At 42.5% G+C, this 18,245-nt stretch overlaps 1 protein-coding gene across 2 annotated transcripts in view; it reads right to left on the reverse strand.

The window, feature by feature from the left end:
• The window catches only part of LOC115207337 (zinc finger E-box-binding homeobox 2), a 63,540-nt gene extending 61,115 nt beyond the window's left edge, over positions 1-2,425 (reverse strand). For both annotated transcript variants that reach the window (XM_029774346.1, XM_029774345.1), the window contains exon 1: positions 2,237-2,425. In XM_029774346.1, coding sequence (XP_029630206.1) covers positions 2,237-2,297 — 61 coding nt within the window. In that variant the 5' untranslated portion in view covers positions 2,298-2,425. The remainder of the gene's footprint in view (positions 1-2,236) is intronic.
• Positions 2,426-18,245: the final 15,820 nt, after the last annotated feature.

The raw sequence follows: 18,245 nt of genomic DNA on the forward strand, positions 1-18,245 counted from the left end.
TGTGTGTGTGTGTATCTGTGTGTGTGTGTGTGTGTGTGTGTGTGTGTGTGTGTGTGTGTGTGTGTGTGTGTGTGTGTGTGTGTGTGTGTGTGTGTGTGTGACCCTATCTGACTCACTGAAGAGCTCTCTTGACTTCAGTTCCACTTGTCACTGTAAATGTAACACATTTACAGTCAATGATTGACATCATCAGTTTGATGGGAAGCTATTTAATATTTATATCCAAGTGACTGAACTAATGCTGTGATTGTATACCAGTACTACATATGAATTGATATGGGTGGTATAAAACTCATGTTTTAACGTTATTGTAAGGGAAATTGTAAAGCATTTGGATATATAAAAACAAAAATATAAAACGGGGTTTTTGTTATGTTATTACATCGTGTGTTTTTGTCTTTTGAATGAAAATATAGTTAATAAATGACATGTATTCACCTGCAATACTAGGCTGAATTATTAATTCAATGTTTGTTTTAGGAAACAAAGGCAAAGTCATAATTTTTTTTCTCTCTCAAATGTTTATTAACTTGATCAAATATAAATGATGCCTGTTTTCGATGCTTTAATACATCTCTGACTATTCAGTGGGTATGAAATAATATATTTATTTGTAAATAAGCTATTTTTCTTTCCCTATATTGTATTTCCACCGACCAACTTCAGTCACTGTGCTGTTGCTGCCTCTTTTGTCGCCTCGGGGTACAGTAAGTAATTCACCTCTAGGTAAGTAATCACCTCTAGGTAAGTAATTCACCTCCAGGTAAGTAATTCACCTCTAGGTAAGTAATTCACCTCCAGGTAAGTAATTCACCTCTAGGTAAGTAATTCACCTCTAGGTAAGTAATTCACCTCTAGGTAAGTAATTCACCTCCAGGTAAGTAATTCACCTCCAGGTAAGTAATTCAGCTCTAGGTAAGTAATTCACCTCTAGGTAAGTAATTCACCTCTAGGTAAGTAATTCACCTCCAGGTAAGTAATTCACCTCTAGGTAAGTAATTCAGCTCTAGGTAAGTAATTCACCTCTAGGTAAGTAATTCACCTCTAGGTAAGTAATTCACCTCTAGGTAAGTAATTCACCTCTAGGTAAGTAATTCACCTCTAGGTAAGTAATTCACCTCCAGGTAAGTAATTCAGCTCTAGGTAAGTAATTCACCTCTAGGTAAGTAATTCACCTCTAGGTAAGTAATTCACCTCCAGGTAAGTAATTCACCTCTAGGTAAGTAATTCACCTCTAGGTAAGTAATTCACCTCTAGGTAAGTAATTCACCTCCAGGTAAGTAATTCACCTCTAGGTAAGTAATTCACCTCCAGGTAAGTAATTCACCTCTAGGTAAGTAATTCACCTCCAGGTAAGTAATTCACCTCCAGGTAAGTAATTCACCTCTAGGTAAGTAATTCACCTCTAGGTAAGTAATTCACCTCTAGGTAAGTAATTCACCTCTAGGTAAGTAATTCACCTCTAGGTAAGTAATTCACCTCTAGGTAAGTAATTCGCCTGTAGGTAAGTAATTTGCCTGTAGGTAAGTAATTTACCTCTAGGTAAGAAATTTGTGTCTAGGGTCTAGGTAAGTAATTCGCCTGTAGGTAAGTAAATGTGTATTATTTCTGTCTGAGTGTTAAATAATCATAACAATGCATATTGACAAAACACAAATAAAAAACCTGGGTTACGAAAATAATAGTGGAGTTTGCAATATGCCAATTACAAACAGATAAAAGTATTCAGAAATATGAAAATTCAACATCTTCCAAATAGAAAAGCTTCTTATAAGAAATGCTAATTACACTACTTGGAGAACACCAGGGTTATTCGAAGTGAGATGTGCAGATCCACGCTGTATGCATGCTGTTGGTTCATATTGTCGCACATTTTACAGAGTTACGGTGTGACTTCTTGAATGGCCCATGTTTACGCGTTAAGTTTAGAAACAGGTTTCTAGTTTCTCCACATGAGGCTATAATATATTAACTGCTATGGAGAAAGGCAAAAAGCAGAACAAAATACCAGTGGCATGTAAATCACAGACCGTAGGCTATGCATATGTTCATTAAAGTTTATTCTGTAACAACGTTTTTAAATGATAAAATCTCTAGAATCCTTACAGGTCCAGATGCAGCAAAGTCAAAATTACAGTCCGTACTACACCTTCTCAATCATGCGAGATCTGCACATCAATATGAATGGCAGACAGCAATATCAACAATTTACTACATAGCGCGGAACATTTCATACCTTGATTCCTTCTCGGGTTCGCTTGTTTCCGTCGTTTCCCCCGGCTCTCCTCTGCCATCATGTCGCAAAAGTTTCACTCTGCCCGGGTAACTTCTCTCTGGTGTGTCTGTGCCTGAGAATGAATGGTGTGAGATATTGCCTGTCCGCAGCCGGTAACTAGAAACCTGCTGTAACCTCAAGACGATCCGCGTCAAGTCGATCAGCGGGAGGAGAGAAGTGAGTGATGTCATTAGAGGCTGGTCCTGTCCGCGCGTTCTTTCAAGGTGATAAAAACCACGTAATAACCACGCCCGCGGCTACAAAACATTAGGAACACATTCCTAATATTGAGTTGCACCCCTTTATGCCCTCAGAACAGCCTCAATTCGTCAGGACATGGACTCTACAAGGTGTTGAATGCATTCCACAGGGATGCTGGTCCATGTTGACTCCAATACTTCCCACAATTGTATCAAGTTGACTGGACGTTAATACACCATTGTTGATACACGCGGGAAACTGTTGATCGTGAAAAACCCAGCAGCGTTGTAGTTCTTGACACAAACCGGGCAGCCTGGCACATACCACCATACCCTGTACAAAGGCACTTATAGATTTTGTCTTGACTATTCACCCTCTGAGTGGCACACATACACTATCCATGTCTCAATATCAAGGCTTAAAAAATCCTTCTTTAACATGTCTCCTCCCCTTCGTCTACACTGACTGAAGTGGATTTAACGAGTGACATCAATAAGAGATCTATGTCATGGAAGGAGAAGGTGTTCTTAATGTTTTGTACACTCGGTGTATATTATACTATATCATAATAGTCAATAAGGGATCATAGCTTTCACCTGGTCAGTCTATGCCAGGTGTTCCTAATGTTTTGTACACTCAGTGTACGTGTGGGGATTCTCTCAACCAGGGCATTCATGGTGACATCTCAGAATGTCATTTAAAAGTTATTGTTAAAAGTTATTAATTTAAAAGTTATGGTTAAAAGTTATTGACAGTAAAATATAAGTTATCCACTCTCTCCATTCTATCGAGTTCCAGCCAAAAACAAAGCATGACTTGCAAAAAGATGCTGTAAGTCCCGTGTGTAAAGAGGAGTTGATATTTTGGTGGAACTTTTAGGATCTTCAGTTAGAGTCTGATCTGTTATCATATCCGTTATCTATTAAAGTGTGTGAGGTAAGTTCTTTCCTTTGTAAACGTAGTATTGTCCAATATTATTTTAGCAAATTCTTTTACAGAATCCCAAAAAATGTATAGGCTATTATTTGTCATTATTTGTTCAAGAGAATTGAATAGTATAAATTACTCCAAGTATGTTTGTCACGACTTCCGCCGAAGTCGATCCCTCTCCTTGTTCAGGCGGCGTTCGGCGGTCGACGTCACCGGTCTTCTAGCCATCGCCGATCCACCTTTCATTTTCCATTTCCTGCATCCTGCAGCCAGTTACACACACCCTTACAATATTTTATATTACTCTTTGCACAATGTTAAGCTAGTCTGCTGTATGACCAAACGGACACGTTTGACATGGCAACCTTTGCAATCTATCCCAAACACCCCACAACAAATTGGCCTACAATTGCAAGCGTGTTTATATCGGCAAGTATTGGTAGGAATACACAACCCCTGATGCTTTGTGGCCTGACTGTTACAGGCATCACCCTCTGCCATGCCACCCCTGCCCTGCGCCCTATTAACCCCTGGATGACTTGAGGAAGTGTGGAATTGTCAGTATTTTGTCTGAAGAACTGGACCATAATCTGTTTCGCAACTGACAAAACATCAGAAAAACGCTAACAAGGCGTTAAGGACCACCCACCTTGGCATTCTAACCCATATAGAACCAATAGAACCCCCACCTTGGCATTCTAACCCATATAGAACCAATAGAACCCCCACCTTGGCATTCTAACCCATATAGAACCAATAGAACCCCCACTTTGGCATTCTAACCCATATAGCACCAATAGAAGCTCCCTTGGCATTCTAACCCATATAGCACCAATAGAACCCCCCCTTGGCATTCTAACCCATATAGCACCAATAGAACCCCCCCCCCCCTTGGCATTCTAACCCATATAGATCCAATAGAACCCCCACTTTGGCATTCTAACCCATATAGATCCAATAGAACCCCCACTTTGGCATTCTAACCCATATAGCACCAATATAACCCCCCCTTGGCATTCTAACCCATATAGCACCAATAGAACCCCCACTTTGGCATTCTAACCCATATAGCACCAATAGAAGCCCCCTTGGCATTCTAACCCATATAGCACCAATAGAACCCCCCCTTGGCATTCTAACCCATATAGCACCAATAGAACCCCCCCCCCCTTGGCATTCTAACCCATATAGATCCAATAGAACCCACACTTTGGCATTCTAACCCATATAGATCCAATAGAACCCCCACTTTGGCATTCTAACCCATATAGCACCAATATAACCCCCCCTTGGCATTCTAACCCATATAGCACCAATAGAATCCCCCCTTGGCATTCTAACCCATATAGATCCAATAGAACCCCCACTTTGGCATTCTAACCCATATAGATCCTATAGAACCCCCACTTTGGCATTCTAACCCATATAGATCCAATAGACCCCCACTTTGGCATTCTAACCTATATAGATCCTATAGAATCCCCACTTTGGCATTCTAACCCATATAGATTCAATAGAACCCCCACTTTGGCATTCTAACCCATATAGAACCAATAGAACACCCACTTTGGCATTCTAACCCATATAGATCCAATAGAACCCCCACTTTGGCATTCTAACCCATATAGAACCAATAGAACACCCACTTTGGCATTCTAACCCATATAGAACCAATAAGCATGATGGTGCCGATGGAGATGCAGCATCGCGACTAGCTCTTAAGAAACTCTGCAGTATTTTGTTTGTTTATGTACTATTTTTTACGTTATTAGCTTCGGAATTACAGCCGGGAAGAACTATTGAATATTAGAGTGACGGTAACTCACCAGAACTTCCTGCATTACGACCATGATTACCACTTCCCTGGAGCGGATCCTTTGTTTTCTCTCCCCAAAGCAATTGAACTTATTCCAGAGGCTGACCCAAAACAACGCCAGCGGAGGAGAGGTACACAAGGAGGTCTTCTGGTCCGACTTAGGAAGCGTGCACACCACCCACCGCTCCCGAGTATTTTACTCACTAATGTCCAATCTCTGGATAATAAAACTGATGAGTTCAAGGCGAGAATTGCTTTTCAGAGAGACACCATGGATTGTAGAAATACTCTGCTTCACGGAAACATGACTCTCTCGAGATATACTGTCTGACTCTGCAAGTTGGGTTCTCAGTACATCGCGCCGACAGGAACAAACATCTCTCCGGGAAGCAGAAGGGTGGAGGTATATGTTTTATGATTAACGACTTATGGTGTAACTGTGATAACATACAGGAACTGAAGTCCTTCTGTTCACCAAACCTAGAATATCTCACAATGAAATACCGACCGTACTATCTCCCAAGAGAATTTTCATCAATATTAGCCACAGTGGTCTATATCCCCCCCCAAGCGGGTACCACGACGGCCCTCAAAGAACTTCACTGGACGTTATGCAAACTGGAAACCACATATCCTGAGGCCGCATTTATTGAAGCTGGGGATTTTAACAAAGCAAATTTGAGGAAAAGGCTCCCGAAATTCTAGCAACATATTGATTGTTGTACTCACGCTGCTAAAACCCTCAACCATTGCTATACTACCTTCCAGAATGCATATAAGGCACTCCCCCGCCCTCCATGCGGCAAATCAGACCACGATTCCATCTTGCTCCTCCCCTCCTATAGGCAGAAACTCTAACAGGAAGCACCCGTGGTGAGGACTATTCAACACTGGTCTGACCAATCGGAATCCACGCTTCAAGATTGTTTTGATCACGCGGACTGCAATATGTTTAGAGTAGCTTCAGAAAATAATATCGACACATATATCGATACGGTGAATGAGTTTATCAGGAAGTGCATAGGAGATGTTGTACCCACTGTGACTATTAAAACCTGCCCCAACCAGAAACCGTGGATAGATGAGAGCATTCTTGCAAAACTGAAAGTGCCCACCACCTCATTTAACCAGGGCAAGAAGACTGGGAATATGGAAGAGTACAAACAGTGTAGTTATTCCCTCCACAAAGCAATCAAGCAGGCTAAACATCGGTATAGGGACAAAGTTGAGTCCCAGTTCAATGGCTCAGACATGAGACGTATGTGACAGGGTCTACAGACAGTCATGGATTATAGAAGGAAAACCAGCCACGCCGCAGACACCGACGTCTTGCTTCTGGACAGCTTGAACACCTTCTTCGCTCGCTTTGAGGATAATACAGTGCCACCGCCGCGACCTGCTATCAAGGACTGTGGGCTCTCCTTCTCCGTGGCCGACGTGAGTAAGACATTAAGGCGTGTTAACCCTCGCAAGGCTGCCATAAGAAGATGCCATAGGAAGGCCAAAAAGATCATCAAGGACAACAACCACCCGAGCCACTGCCTGTTCACCCCACTATCATCCAGAAGGTGAGGTCAGTACAGGTGCATCAAAGCTGGGACCGAGAGACTGGAAAACAGATTCTATCTCAAGGCCAGACTGCTAAACAGCCATCACTAGCACATCAGAGGCAGCTGCCTATAGACATAGATTAGGAATCACTAGCCACTTTAATAATGTTCCGCATCTAGCATTACTCATCTCATATGTATAAACTGCACTCCACACTATTCTACGGAATCTTAGTCACTTTTAAATTGTGTTTACATATTGCATCACCCATTTCATATGTATATACTGTATTGTATTCTATACTACAGCCCTCTCCAGCACATCAGAGGCTGCTGCCTATAGACATAGATAAGGAATCCCGGGCCACTTTAAGGAAATTGTCACGACTTCTACCGAAGTCGATGCCCCTTCTTGTTCGGGTGGTGCTCGGCGGTCGACGTCACCGGTCTTCTAGCCATCACTGATTCATTTTTCATTTTCCATTTGTTTTGTCTTGTCTTCCTACATACCTGGTTCCAATCCCATTCATTACATGTTGTGTATTTAACCCTCTGTTTCCCTTCATGTCCTTGTCAGAGATTGTTTGTTGTTATGTGCTCGTGTATTTGTATTGGTGCGCGACGGGTTATTTTACCCATGTTATTTTTTATGTACGTTGGTTTTTGGAGTTTGTTTTATCTTTATTAAACTACTCCAGTTACACCAAGTTGGTTTCTCCTGCGCCTGACTTCCCTGTCACCTACACACACGACGATGACAGAAATGAAACACTAGCCACAAACCTTACTTCAGAATACGCCTGGATTCTGGATTCGATCATGATCATCCAAAAAAAGACGAAGGAGTAAACTTTTTCATACCACATTGAGAATGACAATGTAATGGTAATTAAATACATGTTTCATGTCTTTGTCAACAACAATCTCTTGCAAAAGATGTCACCTGTATATAAATAAAGAATACATAAATGATCAGCTTTAAAAACACAGCATCAGTGAGCTAGGAAAACATCAGACTGAAGGCCCACTCCCAGAAACAGAACAATGACATTAATGTAATTATTCTAGATATTCTACAACTTCTACTCTACTGTGCTACTGTAGCCAATCAGGAGCGGCAGGTAGCCTAGTGGTTAGAGCATTGGGCCAGGAAGGTCACCTAGTGGTTAGAGCATTGGGCCAGGAAGCTAGCCTAGTGGTTAGAGCATTGGGCCAGGAAGGTCACCTAGTGGTTAGAGCATTGGGCCAGGAAGGTCACCTAGTGGTTAGATCATTGGGCCAGGAAGGTCACCTAGTGGTTAGAGCATTGGGCCAGGAAGGTCACCTAGTGGTTAGAGCATTGGGCCAGGAAGCTAGCCTAGTGGTTAGAGCATTGGGCCAGGACACTAGCCTAGTTGTTAGAGCATTGGGCCAGGAAGCTAGCCTAGTGGTTAGAGCATTGGGCCAGGAAGGTCACCTAGTGGTTAGAGCATTGGGCCAGGACACTAGCCTAGTTGTTAGAGCATTGGGCCAGGAAGCTAGCCTAGTGGTTAGAGCATTGGGCCAGGAAGGTCACCTAGTGGTTAGATCATTGGGCCAGGAAGCTAGCCTAGTGGTTAGAGCATTGGGCCAGGACACTAGCCTAGTTGTTAGAGCATTGGGCCAGGAAGCTAGCCTAGTGGTTAGAGCATTGGGCCAGGAAGGTCACCTAGTGGTTAGAGCATTGGGCCAGGACACTAGCCTAGTTGTTAGAGCATTGGGCCAGGAAGCTAGCCTAGTGGTTAGAGCATTGGGCCAGGAAGGTCACCTAGTGGTTAGATCATTGGGCCAGGAAGCTAGGCTAGTGGTTAGAGCATTGGGCCAGGACACTAGCCTAGTTGTTAGAGCATTGGGCCAGGAAGGTCACCTAGTGGTTAGAGCATTGGGCCAGGACACTAGCCTAGTTGTTAGAGCATTGGGCCAGGAAGGTCACCTAGTGGTTAGAGCATTGGGCCAGGAAGCTAGCCTAGTGGTTAGAGCATTGGGCCAGGAAGGTCACCTAGTGGTTAGAGCATTGGGCCAGGACACTAGCCTAGTTGTTAGAGCATTGGGCCAGGAAGCTAGCCTAGTGGTTAGAGCATTGGGCCAGGAAGGTCACCTAGTGGTTAGATCATTGGGCCAGGAAGCTAGCCTAGTGGTTAGAGCATTGGGCCAGGACACTAGCCTAGTTGTTTGAGCATTGGGCCAGGAAGCTAGCCTAGTGGTTAGAGCATTGGGCCAGGAAGGTCACCTAGTGGTTAGAGCATTGGGCCAGGACACTAGCCTAGTTGTTAGAGCATTGGGCCAGGAAGCTAGCCTAGTGGTTAGAGCATTGGGCCAGGAAGGTCACCTAGTGGTTAGATCATTGGGCCAGGAAGCTAGGCTAGTGGTTAGAGCATTGGGCCAGGACACTAGCCTAGTTGTTAGAGCATTGGGCCAGGAAGGTCACCTAGTGGTTAGAGCATTGGGCCAGGACACTAGCCTAGTTGTTAGAGCATTGGGCCAGGAAGGTCACCTAGTGGTTAGAGCATTGGGCCAGGAAGCTAGCCTAGTTGTTAGAGCATTGGGCCAGGAAGCTAGCCTAGTGGTTCGAGCATTGGGCCAGGAAGCTAGCCTAGTGGTTAGAGCATTGGGCCAGGAAGCTAGCCTAGTGGTTACAGCATTGGGCCAGGAAGCTAGCCTAGTGGTTAGAGCATTGGGCCAGGAAGCTAGCCTAGTTGTTAGAGCATTGGGCCAGGAAGCTAGCCTAGTGGTTCGAGCATTGGGCCAGGAAGCTAGCCTAGTGGTTAGAGCATTGGGCCAGGAAGCTAGCCTAGTGGTTACAGCATTGGGCCAGGAAGCTAGCCTAGTGGTTAGAGCATTGGGCCAGGAAGCTAGCCTAGTGGTTAGGGCATTGGGCCAGGAACTGAAAGGTTGCTGGATCGAATCCCCTTGTTGACAAGTTAAAAATCTGTTGTTCTGTCTCTGAACAAGGCAGTTAAACCCACTGTTCCCTGGTAGGCTGTCATTGTAAATAAGAATTTGTTCTTAACTGACTTGCCAGGTTAAATAAGGGTTGAATTTAAAGCCTAGACACACCTTGAGTCATCCACAGCTATTTCATGATGTTTTAATAGCCATCTGCTTGACAGATCCTAGAAAAGAAAGCATCCTAGTTGCAGGGAGAAGGGAAGGGTGGTGGAGAGTACCATAAACCCCCTGTCCTGTTGAGGGTCAGTGGACTGAACTGGGGCAGCAGCACGCACGGCAGAGGGTGCTGAGGTCCTGGGAGATCATCTGGATGTACGGCATTGTGGAAAAAGTTTATTTTCAGATATATTATGGGACGTTTTGACTCGGATAAGGCTCACTGGTCCAAGGCTTACCGTTTCTTCATATTGCTATGTAGTCATAGAACTTCACAAGGTGTTTTGAATTACTTTGATTGGTTCTAGAGTCATAAAGGGTTCAGGGGCCATAGCAAGTCAGCACAAGATCAATGACATATTCAATAGAAATAGACACAAAAACAAATAGCTGTGTGGCTAATTGTCAGTGATTATGATTGAAGTTGGAACTATGTTTAAAAAAATAGAGTGGGTAAAACACACAAACACACACACGCACGCTCGCACGCACACACTTTCTCTCTCTCTTATTCTCTCTTTCTGTCTCTCACTCCTCTCTCTCTCTCTGTCGGGTGGAGCTTGGAAGAAACTGTCTCACTTGGGTTTTGTCCCTGTCTGTGGCCTGGGTTCAAAGCTGGTAGCATTGGGAGGAGATCTCTTAAACAGCATATTAAGCACAAGTTAATTATATGCCAACCTTTGGGACAAAGGCAGAAAAAAAGACAAGAAAATAAAACAGCAATTATACTCAGCCTCTGAAACTTTTTTTTGCATTTGAATAAAAACCTCTGTTTTTATTTTAGGAGATTTCCATTTGTATTCTCTGTTAACTGTGGAGTTAGCTTAAGTCACGTCGTTGTAGTTCAGTGCTGCTAACACTATCCTCTCATTAATATCATTATTTTTAACCATAGATACCATTGTAAGTATACCAGGAAGTAGTTGTCTAGGGACCTTGGCCTTTGTGCCGATGTATGCATTTGAGATAGGCAGAAGGACAGAACACATTTCCATTGCTCTCAAAATGAACATCAGAGTATATTTTCTATAAAGACTCTATTCTATAACCTACCTCTCTCTTTTTTTTTTCATGGTATAGATGAACCATGGTATAGATAAAGCTGCATTACATCTCCTCAGCTGTTAGGTTAGCCATGATATAGATCTCCACATGAGGAGACCTGCTTCACCCTCTGGTTTCTCTGGCCCCCCCCTTAAAATGATGACCACTGGAGAGAAGATCCGGGAAGTCAAATTGAGGTCGCACAGAAAAAGGGAGACGGCGAAAGAAAAGAGATTGGGGTAAGTGGTGGTAAGATGAAAAAGACGAAGAGAAGTGTCAATGTTAGTGTCACAACCAGGGTACCAGTCCAGCTCAAGGTACCAGGCCACAACCCCTGTGGCCCCAGAGTAATAGCAGCCTAGGGGGCTATGCCAGAGCTGTCTCCACCTCAGTGCCATACCAGACGCCCCAGAGGAACATCTTTAGGTGCCAATCCCACTGACCACAATGGATACCATCTACACACTGATGTCACTCCCAGTGGTTATAACCACTTTATAACTGGCTTTTAATGAAGGGGGTAGGAAGGGGACATGGTACATAAAAAAAAGGAAAAGGGTTTGTCTAATTACGGATGTACGATCTTAATTTGATCACTCTTTTTTTGCTGAGAATGTTCCTCCACCGCAGGATATGCAAACTTGTAGTGTATTCATGGTTTAAAAAGGCTTCTAAAGATTGTAATTTCCACATAAAAATGTCAGACTTGTTTCTCTCCTACAATTTTTTTTGATTAATTATAATAATCGTAAGGCCCAGTACATCACTGGGGCAAAGCTGCCTGCCATCTAGGACCTCTACACTAGGCGGTGTCAGAGGAAGACCCTAAAAATTGTCAAAGACCCCAGCCACCCTAGTCATAGACTGTTCTCTCTACTACCGCATGGCAAGCGGTACCGGAGTGCCAAGTCTAGGACAAAAAGGCTTCTCAACAGTTTTTACCCCCAAGCCACAAGACTCCTGAAAAGGTAATCAAATGGCTACCAGGACTATTTGCATTGTGTGCCCCCCCCCCCCGCTACTCTCTGTTTATCATATGTGCATAGTCACTTTAACTATACATTCATGTACATACTACCTCAATTGAGCCGACCAACCAGTGCTCCCGCACGTTGGCTAACTGGGCTATCTGCATTGTGTCCCGCCACCCATCACCCCCTCTTTTACGCTACCGCTACTCTCTGTTCATCATATATGCATAGTCACTTTAACCATACCTACATGTACATACTACCTCAATAAGCCTGACTAACCGGTGTCTGTATGTAGTCTCGCTACTTTTATAGCCTCTCTACTGTATATAGCCTGTCTTTTTACTGTTGTTTTATTTGTCCAGCCATACTCCCAAGTACTTGTATGAGGTGACTACCTCAAGCTCTAAATACTCAGATGTAGTAATCACACCTGTGGGGAGAGAGGCATTCTTCTTACCAAACCACATGACCTTTGTTTTGGAGGTGTTCAGAACAAGGTTAAGGACAGAGAAAGCTTGTTGGACACTAAGAAAGCTTTGTTGTAGAGCATTTAAAACAAAATCCGGGGAGGGGCCAGCTGAATATAAGACTGTATCATCTGCATATAAATGGCTGAGAGAGCTTCCTACTGCCTGAGCTATGTTGATGATGTAAATTAACTTCTTTGGGATAGGGGGCAGTATTTTCACGTCCGGATAAAAAACTTACACGATTTAATCTGGTTACTACTCCTGCCCAGAAACTAGAATATGGATAGAAAACACTCTAAAGTTTCTAAAACTCTTTGAATGGTGTCTGTGAGTATAACAGAACTCATATGGCAGGCCAAAACCTGAGAAGATTCCATACAGGAAGTGCCCTGTCTGACAATTTGTTGTCCTTCTGTTGCATCTCTATCGAAAATACAGCATCTGTGCTGTAACGTGACATTTTCTAAGGCTTCCATTGGCTCTCTAATGCCGCCAGAAAGTGGAATGGGGTGTCTGCTGTCTCTGGGCAAAGAACAGCAGCAGAATTTGTAAGTGGTCAGCCTGGGGACAGTGAGACTGAGATGGGCATTCACAAGACTACTCCATTTTTTTCTTTCAGCCTTTGAATGAATACAACGTTGCCCAGTTGGAATATTATCGCTATTTTACGAGAAAAATAGCATAAAAATTGATTTTAAACAGCGTTTGACATGCTTCTAAGTACGGTAATGGAATATTTTGAAATGTTTTGTCACGAAATGCGCTCGCGCGTCACCCTTCGGATAGTGACCTGAACGCACGAACAAAACGGAGCTATTTGAATATAACTATGGATTATTTGGAACCAAAACAACATTTGTTGTTGAAGTAGAAGTCCTGGGAGTGCATTCTGACGAAGAACAGCAAAGGTAATCTAATTTTTCTAATAGTAATTCTGAGTTTAGTGAGCCCCAAACTTGGTGGGTGTCAAAATAGCTAGCCGTGATGACCGAGCTATGTACTCAGAATATTGCAAAATGTGATTTCGCCGAAAAGCTATTTTAAAATCTGACACTGCGATTGCATAATGGAGTTCTGTATTTTAAAGACAAGACTCTCGTTAATCTAACCACATTGTCCGATTTCAAAAATGCCTTACAGCGAAAGCAAAACATTAGAGTACCCTGCCAAAAATAATCACACAGCCATTTTCAAAGCAAGCATATATGTTACAAAACCAAAACCACAGCTAAATGCAGCACTAACCTTTGATGATCTTCATCAGATGACACTCCTAGGACATTATGTTATACAATACATGCATGTTTTGTTCAATCAAGTTCATATTTATATCAAAAAACAGCTTTTTACATTAGCATGTGATGTTCAGAACTAACATACCCACCGCAAACTTCCGGTGAATTTACTAAATTACTCACGATTAACGTTCACAAAATAAATAACAATTATTTTAAGAATTATAGATACAGAACTCTTTTATGCAATCTCCCACTTTTTCCTCTGCCCCGCTACAAAGTTTCTCCCTGCAGGCAGTCATTGAGTCTGAGGTGCTAGAGGAGCTCCTGAAACTTGACCCCAAAAAAACATCTTGGTCAGATGGTTTAGACCCTTTCTTCTTTAACAATACCACTGAAAAGATAAAAAAGAAGGTCCAAGCGTCTTCGACAGAGGGGATCAAGCTGATTCTATACCATTTTACAGAGGCCAGTCATGAAGGAAGGCTTGCTCATGAAAGTTTTTTAGCAAGTGTCTATGACAAATCAGGACAGGTCGTTTCACTGAGCAGCCATTACGAACACAGGCTGTAAAACAGTGATCACTAAGGTCATTACAGAAATCACCAGACTGATACCTATCAGGATTATTTGTGAGGATAACATCAAGAAGAGAAGCCTATTCTGGGTGTTTGGAGTCATACCTTGTGGGATTGGTAATAATCTGAGAAAGATTTAGGGAGTTGCATTGCTTTAGGACTTGGTCAGGTGGTTTAAGCATGTCCCAGTTTATTAGGTCACCTTGCAGGACAAATTCAGACTTGGTATGGGGGCCAGGAGAGAGCTTAGGGCAGGTAGGGTACCAGTACCAGACGGGAGACAGGCCAGGGTAGACGGTGAACGGTGAACAGATCGCCAGGTGGAATCCAAGCAGCAGTGCAGCAGGCAAAGGGAGTAGGTGTCACACCCACTTGGGAGACGCTTTTATTTCTGGAGGCAGATTTCTTGTAGAAACTGCCAGTGGATGGTCTTTGAACAGCAGGAGGAAGCTTCAAGGCCTCTGGATCTGGGTGGGGTAGACTGCCATTTATTGGGCTTAAAGGCTTCGACACCTCTCGCTTCACACGCCAGTGCTAATTGAAGTTGTAACTCTTTGTCCTAGCAAAGCTTAGTAGCCTGAGCATTCATTCCTTTTTAAGTAAAATATATCATTGTAATTGGCTTTTGAAAGTAAAACAATTGCTTCAGACTAAGCATTACTCACTCAGCTCCAGGTTGGATGGTGTTTTCAGGTCTCTGTTTGTTTCCCAGAGCATTTGCTGTATAGTTTGGGAATAATAATCCTTGGGTTTAGGAAGCATTTACAAGTAAATTCCATCCAAAAATCAGGTTGTAGGTTTGGAGTTTCGATTTGGAGTGAAGGTTATGTAGCATCCTGTATATGTCCTGGTGACATAGTGAAGGTTATGTCGTTTAGGGTAGCATCCTGTATATGTCCTGGTGACATAGTGAAGGTTATGTTGTTTAAGGTAGCATACTGTATATGAGTAGGTGAACAGATGATCTCTGCATGTGTGGTTCCCACCGTGAAGCATGGAGGAGGAGGTGGGATGGTGCTTTGCTGGTGACACTGTCTGTGATTTATTTTGAATTCAAGGCACACTTAACCAGCATGGCTATCCCATGGCTGTCCCATCTGGTTTGCGCTTAGTGGGACTATCATTTGTTTTTCAACAGGACAATGACCCAACACAACTCCAGACTGTGAAAGGGCTCTTTGACCAAGAAGGAGAGTGATGGAGTGCTGCATCAGATGACCTGGCCTCCACAATCACCCGACCTCAAACCAATTGAGATGGTTTGGGATAAGTTGGACCGCAGAGTGAAGGAAAAGCAGCCAACAAGTGCTCAGCATATGTGAGAACACCTTCAAGGCTGTTGGAAAAGCATTCCAGGTGAAGCTAGTTGAGAAAATGCCAAGAGTGTGCAAAGCTGTCATCAAGGCAAAGGTTGGCTACTTTGAAGTAACTAAAATATAAAATATATTTTGATTTGTTTAACACTTTTTTGCTTACTACATGATTCAATATGTGTTATTTCATAGTTTTGATGTCTACGCTATTATTTTACAATGTAGAAAATAGTAAAAAATTAAGAAAAACACTGTAATGAGTAGATGTGCCCAAACTTTTGACTGGTACTGTATATATATATATGTAACAGAAGTTGTCATGGAGAGAAGACCAAGGCGCAGCAGGTATGTGAATACTCATATTTAATTACAAATAAGGAGTAAAGCATCCACTTAACAACACAATAAAGGTGACAACAGCTACAGTTCTGCAGGCTATAAACGCAGTGCAAAAACAACCACCCACAACCCCAAAGAAAAACACACACACCTATATAGGACTTCCAATCAAAGGCAACTCAACACACCTGCCTTCAATTGGAAGTCCCAATCAACAATACAAACATTCCCATACACAAAACTGCCACGTCCTGACCCCAAAACTAAAACAATAGCTCCATCTGCTGGTCAGGACGTGACAATATATATATATATATATATATATATATATATCATTCCAAAAATGGATGTAGCAACTAGAGATTGCCCCTTTAAGTCTATCAAAAGTGTTTCCGATTTGATCATGTATCCATTTGGCCTATGGATGTATTTATTTTATCAGCATGAATTAGATTGAGCAATAGAAGCCCCACTTTTATTCCATAGGCTGGGATCCGCACTATGCAGCTGTTGCAAGAACGCATTTTTCACTGGCTGTCCATTGGTTTCAAAAACACTGATTGATAGGCAGCTTATTAAACTTCTTGAATTTAATCATTATTGGGTTCAATTACCCATTTAGATTTGCGAACAGCCATCCACAACAACCACAATTCATAAGGCGCAAATAGCTAAATGAGAGAACAACAGTGTGATTCACATCAATGCGCTATGTAGATATCAATAATAAGTGATATCCGTATCGCCGTAGAATACACCACTGCTGTCATCCTTACCTCCAAGCGTTTATTCAAGTTGGATAATCTTTGGATGCCGACAGCAGTCGCACCATTGGAAGAACTTAGCTTGGACTGTAGCCTACAAAAGCCTATTCCTGCTCTTTTCCCGCCGATCCATCAAACACATTTGGTGTGTCATCATAGTGGTCTCTGACTTGTGGTCAGACTCGTTCAGGTGGAGCAAACTTGAACTTGCGCCTTTTTTCAATGTTGATTTGAATGTCATTGAGAAAACAGAGAAGTGTCAAAGATTTTATGTTTGCAAACCTCCTTTCTGAATTTAAAAGTAATCCTCAAAGTAATCATCAAGTTTTTCAAAAGTTTTTCAAATGTAATCTGATTACAGGATTTTTGCTGGTAACGTAACGGATTGCAGTTAACGTTTTTTGTAATTCCTTACATGTAATCCGTTACTCGCCAACCCTGCTGTAAACGAACGGTATCCTTTCATTTGAGCGTACTAGCGCTTCAGTCAGGCGAGAGAGCTCTGAAATCGGAGTAGATAGCCAGAGCGAATTTACGAACGGACCCGAATGACTATACAACTTAGTTAAGTTATGAATGACATGAATAATCAAATCAATAAACGCTGGGCAGTTAGTTAGATAGCATAAAGTAAATATACTGGCAAGTTCGATGTACAAGTAATGTTAGCCAACTAGCGTTACAGTAGGTAGCTAACATACCCGGTACATACTGCTATAATGATATGCTATTTGAAAAGTCATTACTTTAATACATTGCTCAACATTTTCTTAACATTTGTCATAATTAGTTAAAGTTAAACATTTACACTCTCTTTGGACTTTGGCTGCATATTTTCCGCAATTTTCTTCAAATCTGTAAACGTTGTGAAGCCATGGCCATTTTCAGAACAATTGCATTATGGGCCCTAAAAGCACGCAAATAGTGTCCATTTGTCACAACTTCCGCCGAAGTCGGGTCCTCTCCTTGTTCGGGCGGTGGTCGGCGTCGCCGGTCTTCTAGCCATCATCGATCCACTTTTCATTTTCCATTTGTTTTGTCTTGTTTTTCTCACACCTTGTTTCAATCCCCTCATGTACTTGTTGTGTATTTACCCCTCTGTTCCCCCCATGTCTTTGTGTTGGATTGTTTATTGTAGTGCTTGTTGTGCACGTTCCCCGTGAGCGCACGACGGGTTATTTTGTGCCCATTTATCTTGTTGTTCTGGTTACAGTTGGTTTTGCTAATTAAATCTCCGGTTATTTCCCCGTTCTGCTCTCCTGACTTCTCCGCACCCCGTTACGCTCCCCGCTACACTATTGCGTATATACTTCGTATTTTAACAAATTTAGTACGACATCCGGGAACTTTTGGCATACTAACTATATCCATACTATGACCAATAAGTATACTATATACTCAATTTATGTCACAAATAGTATAGTTATGGTGCGGTTAGTATGAGTATTCGAACACAGTTTTAGGTATCCCCTTTCCAAGTGTAAAAACATCCAGAGGTTTACTCTCCCATCTATAAAAGACTCCACTGCCCTCTAGTGGCCGTACGGAGAAATTGCATTTCCTCAGACATTCTCAACAGAGGCAGTTGGGATACAAGTCAATAGAAGTCAATAAGAACGTCATAAAAATATAC

The sequence above is a fragment of the Salmo trutta genome, chromosome 14 (genome assembly GCF_901001165.1).
Source record: "Salmo trutta chromosome 14, fSalTru1.1, whole genome shotgun sequence".
NCBI lineage: Eukaryota > Metazoa > Chordata > Actinopteri > Salmoniformes > Salmonidae > Salmo > Salmo trutta.